This window comes from Lacerta agilis, chromosome 2 (assembly GCF_009819535.1).
Source record: "Lacerta agilis isolate rLacAgi1 chromosome 2, rLacAgi1.pri, whole genome shotgun sequence".
NCBI classification, from domain to species: Eukaryota; Metazoa; Chordata; class Lepidosauria; order Squamata; family Lacertidae; genus Lacerta; species Lacerta agilis.
Window position 1 is genome coordinate 95,494,317 of NC_046313.1, and position 11,187 is coordinate 95,505,503.

Genomic DNA, 11,187 nt, shown 5'->3' on the forward strand with positions numbered 1-11,187 from the left:
TCCTTTGGGAGGGGAAGTCTGGGCAATTCATTGCAGATGCACTAATTTTATATTGATGTCCCTTTAGAAAGTTCAAAGTTCTGTTGTTTTAAGACACCATTGTCAATGATGGATGGGCGTAGATAGTGACAGCAGAGAGGACCCAAGTTAACTCTGTTTGGGATGGGCAGAGGATGATAAAATAGGGTTATAAGAATTTGTAGGCTGGGGCCTGGGGGTTTTGGACAGTATTTATCAGAAAACAAGTTTGGTTTCCTTGGAATATAGAACCTTGGAGACATGTATCAATACACCAGAAGCCTGAAAGTTACAATACCAGAAGTCTCGGACGTTTCCGCTGCTATATCACTGCCAGTTCCCTGCTGTTAGGCTTGTAACCTGGCTGATGTATAGTATCGTGCTTTTATTTTATTTTGGGGCTAGGTGGGAAGAGAGTTGTGGTGCTATTATTGCAGCCTTTTTGAATCTGTCATGTTTGCATATACTTAGATGCGCACACATACACCTGTAGCTGAATATTTATTGGGGGAAAGTGGAAACTCTCTTTCCTTACCATGGAGAGTTTATTGAGAGGTATACCTCAGCCGTTACTATTTGTTGCAAGGAAAGGCAGAAAGGCAGCCCAGAACTGAGTGAGTTCAGGTTTCTTAAAGAACATCGTGTTGCCCAAAGCCTTCGTTTCATAACTGTGCTGTTAAGTCGAGAGGCTTAGCCCCGTAGCATGAATCTTCTGTAGGCTTGACATCTCTCTCTATGGATCCCTACAGAGACTCCGAGCTTGGTTCACCCACTGGAAGATCGTGTTGTATCTGTGGGCGAAACTGTGGTCCTGCAGTGCAAAGCGACAGGAAGTCCCCCTCCACGCATTACATGGCTGAAGGGCGATCATTCTCTGTTGGTCACTGAAAGGCATCACTTTACCCCAGGCAAACAGCTGCTTATTGTCCGGAACGTTGTGATGGAAGATGCCGGGAAATACACCTGTGAGATATCGAACACTGTTGGGACTGAACGGGCGCACAGCCAAGTGAGCGTGCTGCCCTTGCTTGGCTGCCGAAAAGACGGCACCACCGTTGGGATCATCATTATTGCTGTGGTCTGCAGCATTGTGTTGACGTCTCTGGTTTGGGTGTGCATCATCTATCAAACCAGGAAGAAGAGCGAAGAATACAGTGTCACAAACACAGGTAGGCCAGGAATCTTTTTTTGGTAACCAGAAACATATCGAAAGGGGCTAGTTTTTGAAGTCCCCCCTGTCATGTAGCCAGCATTCATAGCTGGCTTACTTTACTGCAGATACAGAGAGTGCTTCCAGGTATCCCAAGTGGAATTGTTCACCGTTTGCATGGTTTACAGGCAGGGTCCTGGTTCTCACGCCTCTTTATACTGCCCAGGAATTTTGCAAACCCAGAACATAGTCCCTTGTACTGCCAGCATTTTTTTACTTTTTTTTACCTGTCGTTTGGCTAAACGCCCAGCATTTCCCTAAATGTTCTTGGGTGTCTGTCTCTCCTCCAGAACACCCAGTTTGTTTGTTTGTTTATTAAAGCATGCTCAGACTTCTTTTAATCTTGTTGGGTTTCTGGGTGGCACACCAACAAAAATTAGCATCATAAATGCAAAAAAGCAAACGCGAATGATAAAACATGCAAAGTTCTTATCTGCCAGCTTTTTGGAGTTGTGGCACAACTGCAGCTGCGGTCAAGTTCCTGCCTGAAATGGTACCAAGGAAACAAGCTGCTCAAGTGAAAACTCAAAAGCAGTGTTGCAACAGCTCAGATACAAGCACTGCCAGAAAGTTGCTGTCAGCTAGCCGGGCAAGGCCCTTCTGGGAGCTCTTCCTGGAGGCCATGCCTGTCAACCGAAAGGGAGGTGCTTCTCAGAAGTGAAGGCTGCACCATCCAGGAGCCACTTGAGAAACAATGACACATGACACACATTTTAGAACTGTGCTGGTACACTCTAGAATGAAATCAGCAGAAATAAGGTGCTGGCTGCATGATCTGTAATAAAACTTTTTGGCTCTGGCAAGAGCTCCAGCTCTTGAAACACGATCCCCACATAAGAAGGCCTGCTAGGTTTTGAAGGGAGACACATCTTGTTCTCTGACATATTCGCCGAGTGCTCGTCAGCTGTTTTTGTGGGCTATGATTGAGCCAGCAGGTAAAGCTAACTGCATGCCCTCTTTTGAACTAAAGTAGTGGGAATATCTCAGTGACTTAAGAACACGAGACTCTTACTGAATCAGACCAAAGGCATTGCCAGACCAGCATCCTTTTCCCAGCAATGGCTAGTCAGATTCCTATGGGAAGCTTGAAAACAAAACAAGTTTCCTATACTTAGCTTGTGCTGATATTGCTGAGTAAAAAAAAAAAAATTAGGCTGAGGAGCTTGGAGATATTCCCTGTGATGAAATGTTAGAATCTGTTCAGTCAGAGAACAGCTGGAAGATTTAACAAGAGCAAAAAAGTGTGAGCATAAAAGTGATTTGGGGGAGCACCAGGGTACCAGATATGTTTCTAGAATACTGTTCTCTGCAGATACTAAATCTCTAAAGAGGACCAAGGGCAAATTTTCATTCAAAGAGCAAAATAAGTCCTCCTATGTTGTCTCCCAGACTTGATCAGACGGCTCCTGAATAGCCTGGTTCTAAGATGGAGTGTAACCAAGTGCACAAACAGTGTCCAGATCTAGTCTTTTCTCTAGTTTCAACGCCAATCTGGTGCTCTAACGCTGGCCCTTCGCTTTTGTCTCCTTTCCCTGTATTTCCAGATGAAACCATTGTGCCACCTGATGTGCCAAGCTATCTGTCTTCCCAAGGGACACTTTCAGAACGGCAAGAAGCGGTGGCCAGGGTGGAAAATGGCCAGCAGCCCAATGGACACATACAGAGCAATGGTATGGAAGGAACTCCGCTGTCTGGCAACACTGTACTCCTTTTGCTTCTCTTATAACGCAGGGAGGTCCTACAAGTATTTGCTGGATTACAGCTTCCATCATCCCTGACCATTGGCCATGCTGACTGAGGCTGATGGGAGCTGGAGTCTAACCACTTTTTGTGGGCCAAAAGTTTGTCACCCCTATGATATATGTCTGTCCACTTAGCCCACTGAGTTTAATTGAATTTAATCTCGGGTAAACGGGTATAGAATTGTAGTCTTAAGGGACTATCTGCGCATTCAACTGAAATTACATGGTCAAGTCCTTCCTGGACTGTCCCATTTCAGACTTAAGGTTGGGGGGTGAATTTTGGGGTGTTCTCGTACGACAAACATTCCTGCACATAGAGAGCTAGCTACATACCAAGGGCAGAGCTAGGCTAAAAACCTTTCTCAAAACTGCTACTTTTCTGCATGAAGAACTATTGGAGCACGTAAGACATACTTCATTAGTAGTAGTATAGACATCGAAGAGCTCCTATAATTTTTATAAACATACAATTCAGGTTACAGATAAAGATGACCAAACTATGACTTCCTAAGCAGATGTTCCCAGCTACACTAGCTTTCACTCTGCGTTCATGGAGATGTTTCAGCACCAAACTGACCTTTCGGGAGTTCACACCTGAGTATTCTGTTGGACCCTAGATTGGAAAAATTTAGTTCCACTGAAACGTTTGCAGGTCCAGCATGTCTACTTATAGGGGAGTTTTTTTTTTTTAAAAGGAGTTTGGGATTGATTTGTCATAACTGTATACATATTAGAGAGGATCACTATTTGTAAATAATACAGATGAAAAATGACAGCAGCTTTGCTGGCAGGGATGGGTGTCCACTTATCCTCTCCTCGGCCCATGGACACAAAGGCAAACTGAGGGAGCCACACCAGTTTTGTTGACCTCTGGTTTCCCCTTTCCATAGATTTGGACAGCTAATGTATTTATCTTTCTTATCTGCAAGTATTTGTATATCTGGTCATTTTGTTCCAGGGGTTTGCCAGACCGATGCAGCACGAGATGCAGAAGTCGATGCTCACCCTGTTTACCGGCAGCCAAAGCTCTGCTTAGGTTACAGTAAAGAAGTTTGGAAAGGAGATGATATAGCTGACAGGGCACTCGTTGTAGATAAGACAGGTATGGAACCTATTATGAATCTGCGAAAGCATTTTGGAAAATTCACTTTAATAAAGACCACCAGCACATCAAAGCAGCCTTTTCTTAGACATTCAGGGAATTTTTTTTTTATATTTATTGAAACAGTTATATACACACTTCATTTAAAACCCCACTTTTCCTGGTTTCCAACTAGATTTTCATGCCACCTTCATTCACAAGTAGCAGTTGTGAATGCTGGGTAGAATCTAGAGAGCATGAATTGTTTAGGGAGTTACTCACCAAAATGAGTAAGGAGCTATATAAGATTATTCCTCATGCCTATTTGTGGGTCCTGCCCCTTTCAGTGACAGTGGCATGAGAGAGTCTCTGTAAAGGCTGTAATCCAGAATGGCTCAATAATACCTTTTATTGACTCACTTCTCCTTGGCAAGGATAATCAGATTCTGGGCTGTGCCGAACTCTTTAAGTGTAATTCTCAAGTTTGCTGTCCACAACAGCACACAAGGTTGTATCGGCCCGTGATTGTCTACCTAATAAATAGGTCACAGTTGAACTGCAAACAAATAAAAATGTAAACATGCATTATATATTGGCAAAGATTTAGGTCTCCTCTGAAGAGCAGCAAAATGGCAGAAATGGGCAGAGCAGTTGTGGGTAGGAGGCAGGGTGCTTAAGACTTATCCTGCGTACAAATTTCCCCTCTTGCAGTCCCTTCTCTTCTAAACGCATATATTTAATTCCCCCTTGAGGGGGAAAAATCAGCAAAAGAAGAGGAGCAGTGGAAAAGCAGCGGGCAGGTGGAGGACTGGTGTTTCCCTGCTTCACATCATGCCCTTCCTCTACTTTTTTTATCTGACCACCAGAGAACCAAGTTCCTGAATCAGCATCTATTTCCTTTCTTGTGCTGTGATGGAGATGATGCATTTGCATTAAGGCCATCCACATTTTGCTTCACAAAAAGCTGGGTTCTGCAACATGTGCTGTTTTGAAAATTAAGTGCAACACATGGTTTATTCTTTGTAATTTAAAAGGAGAGGCAAGAAACCGTCCAGAGTATTGCGAATCCCGTCTTTGAACTGTGCAAATTTTACTCAGTAACTCCCCCCCCCCCCCGCCCCGGCTTCTGATATTTTACTAGAGCAGTAACTTCATAGCATTTGCCATCATGAGGGGTAGAGGCTTGCTTTTTGTTGAAAGTAATTTAGCATCCTAAGAAGCTTAGCTTTCAGAATTACAGCATATGCCTAAACCTAGCTATGGTGAGGAACGAAAGGGCATATAATAAGACAAGTCAGTCAGTGAAGCCACCATTGCCTATTCTGTCTGAAGCATCATTACCCCAAAATTCAAAGTCATTGTTGCTTTAAAGAAAACAATAACCACCTGCCTTTTCTCCCTCCAGGCTACAGCTTGCCAGTGGTGTGTACTGATTGCAGTGGGAGCACTGACGGCATGAGCGTCACAATTTACCCCAAGGATCCAGACTATGGCCCTCTGCCTACAGAGACTGTGCCTCCAAATGCTTCCAAAAGCAAAGAGTCCAGCAGGCAGGACAGCATACCTGCTGCTAACCGCCAAGGTCCTCTAAAGTGCAACGGGAGCGCAAGCAGCAGAAAATCAGATGGCAGCAGTACCATCTACCCCAGTAATCACGACAGGATGCCAGCTGCTAGCCCAGGCACACTGCCTCAGCTGGACAGCAAAGGTGCGTGCATGTTTTAATCTCTTCGACATGCCTGCTATTACAGTCGGTAGAGCACGAGACTCCTAATCTCAGGGTCGTGGGTTCAAACCCACGTTGGGCAAAAAGGTTCCTGCATTGCATGGGGTTGGGCCAGATGACCCTCATTGTCTCTTCCAATTTTACAATTCTATTGATACTTTTCCAGGTGCTCCAGTAAAGGGATGGAAACACCTGTGACCCTCCAGATGTTGTTGAACTCCAGCCCTAGTCAGCATGGCCAGTAATCAGAATTGATGGGAACTGGTATCCAGCAACATCTGGAAAGCCCACAGGTTCTCTACCCCTCCTCTAGTAAATTGCACCTACCTGTTAAGGTTTTGGAAAATGGATGTAATGGTTCTTTAGGCTTAATTCTTATACGCCCATACTGCTCTTGCAAACGATTCACTTTTAAGAGTCGCGTTCCTATATACAACTTGGGTTGTGGAGTCATGCAGGCCGGCAGGCAAGCAGCCCCAAATACATTTCCACTGGACCTTTTGTGGAAATATAACATGACACAAAACCAGGACACTCCAGTCTTGTAGCTTGGAATCTTGCGGGGTGGAGGAGCATCCAGAACATTGCTGGTTGGGAGGCACGGGAGAGAAGTGCCTAAAATAAGAAGACAGTGGCTGCGTCCCTGCAACGTCACCAAAGAACCTGGGGTGCATTCTGAACCGAGGGTGGCCTTTTTGAGTCTAGCATCCAGTCTGGAACGGAGCTCGCTTCCCGGAAACACTTGCAGGGAATTGTGGGGCGTGTTCTAAATTGGCAAACCATCCTGCATCACGTGAAAGCCGAGAGATGAAGCTGAATCTCTGCTTACAGCTCCCAACAAATGCAAATAGTTGTGGAGGCAAAAAGTCTAAACTAGAGATTTACGGGCGTTTGTTACTAAAAATTACTTTTAAATTAAGTTTGGTTTAGGTCTAGATGTGCTGATGCGTGTACTGAATGTGTGTGAGAGAGCTAACAGTGGAGGGTTTTTTTTTTTTTTAACAGGTTCTTCACAGCCTTTAGCGAAATCTTTGGAACCTTGTGGCTTTCTACTGCCTTCTGAAGGCTCACTGAGGCATCTGAAAGGAACTGCTGAACTATCGTTATCAGAGAGTGAAGCCAAGCAGGCGCTTCTCTCCAACGGACACTTGCCAAGGTCACGCGACTCCCTTCATGAATTGAGCCACTGAAAAGATTGCAACAGACTGAGGAAAAACTGCTATGTGCAAATTAAAATGGAGCAACACACACACACACACCCCTACAGAATTTCTTTTTTTGCACGAAATTATCTAGGCTACTTCTACCTCAAGTTCTGAACTGATAGCTCCTCGAAGAATTGGGGGGGGGGGGAGAGAAAGACAGGAAACAAGATGAGGTATAAGAAGCAAGCTTGCGTGGGGGAACGAAGTCTTATCAACGCAGCACCCGCTTGTACATAGTGTCAGAACTTTCCTGGAAATATCTGTGGCTCACACGCTGGCTTGCATTACAAAGCACAGAAATGCAAAAGGTTCTTGTGTAAAGTGAAAAGTATTTGATAACAAAATTGTACATAAGAGTTTTCATATATAAAAATCTATATATATTATATCTTTTAACAGAGGTTATTTTATTCCTTGGTGCATGATGGAACTGAGTGAACTTATACAATGACAACATACAAGGTTTTTCTCGCTTAGAAGGTTGCTGTTAGGTTTCTGTGTTCTGTTTTGTGTTGTTTTTAAATTCCCCAATCATTCTGGTGCCTTAGGTGAAAAAAGAACAGACTCATACATTTTTCTTACTGGAACAAGACCTTGTTTGTGAAATCCCCCCCCCCCTTTTAATAGCAAGTACTGAATTGGTTTGCTAGTTGAAATACCCCCTTAGAAATATTGCACTTACAGCACAATCCTTTGTCTACTCAGAAGCAAGCCCTACTGAGTTCAGTGGGGCTTGCTCCCAGGTAAATGTGCAGGATTGTTGCCTCAGATGTTTTATTAAACTCAGCTCTGTTGCTTTAGCATTGCTTAGGCAGAGGTGGTGCAAAAGTGCCCCGGGAACGTCCGAAGAATACGTTCCTTGAAACAAAAGGGAGTTAGACAAGAGTGTGGGTACCATTATTAAACAGATGTACTTTGGTGCGGTTCCCATGCCGTGCAATCGGGCTTGTGAAGGGAGAAGAGGGCTGCAAGTTCTTTCTACATCCTAGCTCCTGTTGTAAATGCCGGGATGCAGACACACACATCCCATTGACTTCAAACAAATGTTAGCATGCACACAGCCTTGGAGGAATGTAAGCAGCTGCCTCCTACCTGAGGCAGACCTAGCTCAGTCCTGTTTACACTGACTGGGAGTGGCTTCCCGGCACTTCAGAAAAGGGTCACTCCCAGCCCTACCTGAAGATGCCAGGGATGGAACCTGGGTCCTTCTTATAAGCAAAACAGATCCTCTGCCGCCAAGCTACAGCCCTTTCCCTCTGCAGGATTGCAACGTTTGTGTGCCTATCTAAATGCAAACTGTTCATTGCACTAGTGCAGACATAGGCAAACTCTGCCCTCCAGCTGTTTTGGGACTACAACTCCCATGATCCCTAGCTAACAGGACCAGTGGTCAGGGATGATGGGAATTGTAGTCCAAAAACTTGGAAGGCCGAGTTTGCCTATGCCTGCACTAGTGGAACAGCATTAAAACAAGCATAAGGAAGAAGAGGAGTGGTTGGCAGACCATATTTTGCTCTGAAAGCTGCTATTTTTTTTTCCCTTCTGGCATTTTAGCACTGTCTATGGATATTTCAAAAGGCCTGGTTGCTTTCTTACGCAGTAATCTGACACGCAGAATAATCCATTTGCACACAAAGACCCAGTTTTCTTTTTCTGGATTCTGGCTTTGAATCTAGATTTAGTTAGTTGCTCTTTCTGCTTTTGAAGAAACTTCTCTGAATTTTGTATGGTCTTTTTTAAGCTCCTCCAGGGCTTTTTTTTTTTTAAAGGATGCAACCGCACTAGGCTACTGCTTTCATTTTTAAATTAACACTGCTTTGAGAGCTGTCATTTACCTAAAGCACTATTAAAAAGTAAACATAAAAAACAATGTGAACACGCAGGAAAAAGTTCTACTCAAAACTTAAATATAGAGAGCGTTCTTTTTGTCTGTAGAAGTGCTGCTGCTTCTCCTGATGCTTATTCACCTAGGTGAATAAAATGTCTCCTCTCCACCCCCAAGTTCTGTAGTTCAGGCTCTGCTAATATAAAGTTACATTTAGGTTGTGACTTAAGATGGAGAGGGGCAGAATGACATTTTGTGTTTTCTCTTTTTTATTATTCGTAGCCATGACTTGAAGGCCAGTTTCAGAGGAGCAAACGTGGGAAGCAAGAACATTTAGATTATTGTAGGCGCTTACGTAAGGATTCTGGGCCCAATTCTGCCTATGGGGCAGGAGACAAGTGTGGGCTTCAGCTAGCTCTAAACATACAGAGTCTTTGGATTGGTTCCGGTGTTTCCTTGCTCAGATTGTTCACCGTTCTAACGAAGGCACTGCATTATTTTCTTTCACCAGCATCTTTCAACAACAAATACCATTGAAGGTGGCGTTGCAAGGCCAGATTAACATGCAAGTTGCTCCTCACCCCTGTGTTAACGTTGCTTCATTCTACTTAGGTTACCCTATTCTACTGCAGCCCCAGAGGAAGCAACTAGATGTTTGTGACCTAGCTTCTGTGGGTATTTTACTATATATAGGTTTGTGCGTGTTGTGGGCTTTCCACGAAATGGAAAAGCCAGTGAAACGCACACACTGCTCTCTTAAAGCCTGGGTAGTGCCTGCAAACATCTGGCTATTTTGCACCTCCAATAAAAGAGGTCCTACTTTCCACCCAACCCATCTGGAGGAGATGATGGGTTTTGTCAAGCAAGGACCCCCAGAACCCAGGAGTGTAAGGAGAAAGGTAACAAAAACAAGAGACTCGAGACGAGTTTTGCCATCTGCTTTTTTTATCTGAAGCTGGCCGTTTTGAAGCAATGCATAACTTAGCCAGCTACCTGTCTCTATCACTTCCTGCTGGTAGATTCACTTGCACTTTCTGGTAGGTGGCTAATTATGTGAAGTGCCAACTTGTAGCTAGTCAGTGAATTTAAAAGGAAAAGAGTAGCCAATGGAGGTGGGGATCAGACTGCATTTTCCCTCTTGGTGGTACAGAAAGGGAATAGGTTATATGTTTTCTAAGAAGAGGTAGACTGATAAAGGCTAAGTTGATAGAGAGATGCATGGGGGGGGGGGGGAGAGAGGTATCATCGGAAATGCAAAGCACACTTGCCACGCTGACATTTTGACAAATATTGTATTTTTGCATACTGTTACCTGTTTAAATAATATTGTTACTTCCACTAAATATGTGAATCTGCTGCTTCTGAGAGGCATTGTGAAAGAGGAAGTATTACTTTTGTGTACAAAGTTATTTATTTATTAGAAAATTTTAGTACAATGTTGTACATTGACAAAGTACATTGTAAAAATATTGGAAGTGTCCTAACAAATGGCATTGAAGTGACTTTAATAAACGCCCATTTATAATATCAATAGTTTTTGTTTAGATTAGGGTCTGTGATTATTGTTGGGTGGGTGGGGTTAAGAGAAAATGCCACATTGCTATGTGAGTGGAATTTGCAAGACTCCTCTTTAACATGCAGTCCATCCTAAACACAATTAACCAGAGAACAAGTCCCACTGAGCCAAAGTGGAACTTGCTTAAGAGCAAATAGGCAGAGGGTTGTACTTTCATTATCATTGATAAGTTTTTAGGTGGTTCTGCTAACACCTCTTTCTGTCACCATAGGGCAATTTTGCCACCATCAATAGTGTTATGTGGCATGCCCTACTCAGCTTTCTCTCATTCTCTCTCACCATATGAAAGTGGAATCTCAATTTTCGAGCATCTTGGAAGCCGAACGCCAAAAACCCAGAAGTGAATGCTTCTGTTTTTGAACGCGCCTCGGAAGTCAAATGCCTTCCGAGGATCATTTCTCCATTTTCTCCATTGACACTGCCAACCACCCATTGCGCCTCGGTTGTCGAATGTTTCAGAAGTTGAACGGTCTTCCGGAACAGATTATGTTCAACAACCAAGGTTCTACTGTACCTTCTTCACCAGTTCGCTCCCAGCTTGGAGCTTCCCCTTCAGCCTCTTCCATGAAAGATCCAACACTTATTCTAAGCCACCCTACAAAGCCTACTTTGGCTTCCAGACCATGACATGTTAGCTCTTAAACTGGGCTGAATGTTCACTTGCTATGAAGAGCAATCAGAAACATTGTTCTAGCACCCTCTAGTATTTGGGAATACTTTCAAAAGAAACTGCTAAATTATTGGCTTTGGTTTTTTGTTTTTGTTTGTTTGTTTTGTTTTGCAGAAGAACTGCTATGTAATGAG

At 43.7% G+C, this 11,187-nt stretch overlaps 1 protein-coding gene across 1 annotated transcript in view; it reads left to right on the forward strand.

Moving 5' to 3' along the window:
- The window catches only part of LRIG1 (leucine rich repeats and immunoglobulin like domains 1), a 122,543-nt gene extending 115,523 nt beyond the window's left edge, over positions 1–7,020 (forward strand). Inside the window, exons 15-19 of the mRNA XM_033141261.1 lie at positions 768–1,187; positions 2,773–2,898; positions 3,929–4,072; positions 5,457–5,759; positions 6,783–7,020. Of these exons, the coding sequence (XP_032997152.1) occupies positions 768–1,187; positions 2,773–2,898; positions 3,929–4,072; positions 5,457–5,759; positions 6,783–6,967 (1,178 nt within the window). The 3' untranslated portion in view covers positions 6,968–7,020. The remainder of the gene's footprint in view (positions 1–767; positions 1,188–2,772; positions 2,899–3,928; positions 4,073–5,456; positions 5,760–6,782) is intronic.
- Positions 7,021–11,187: the final 4,167 nt, after the last annotated feature.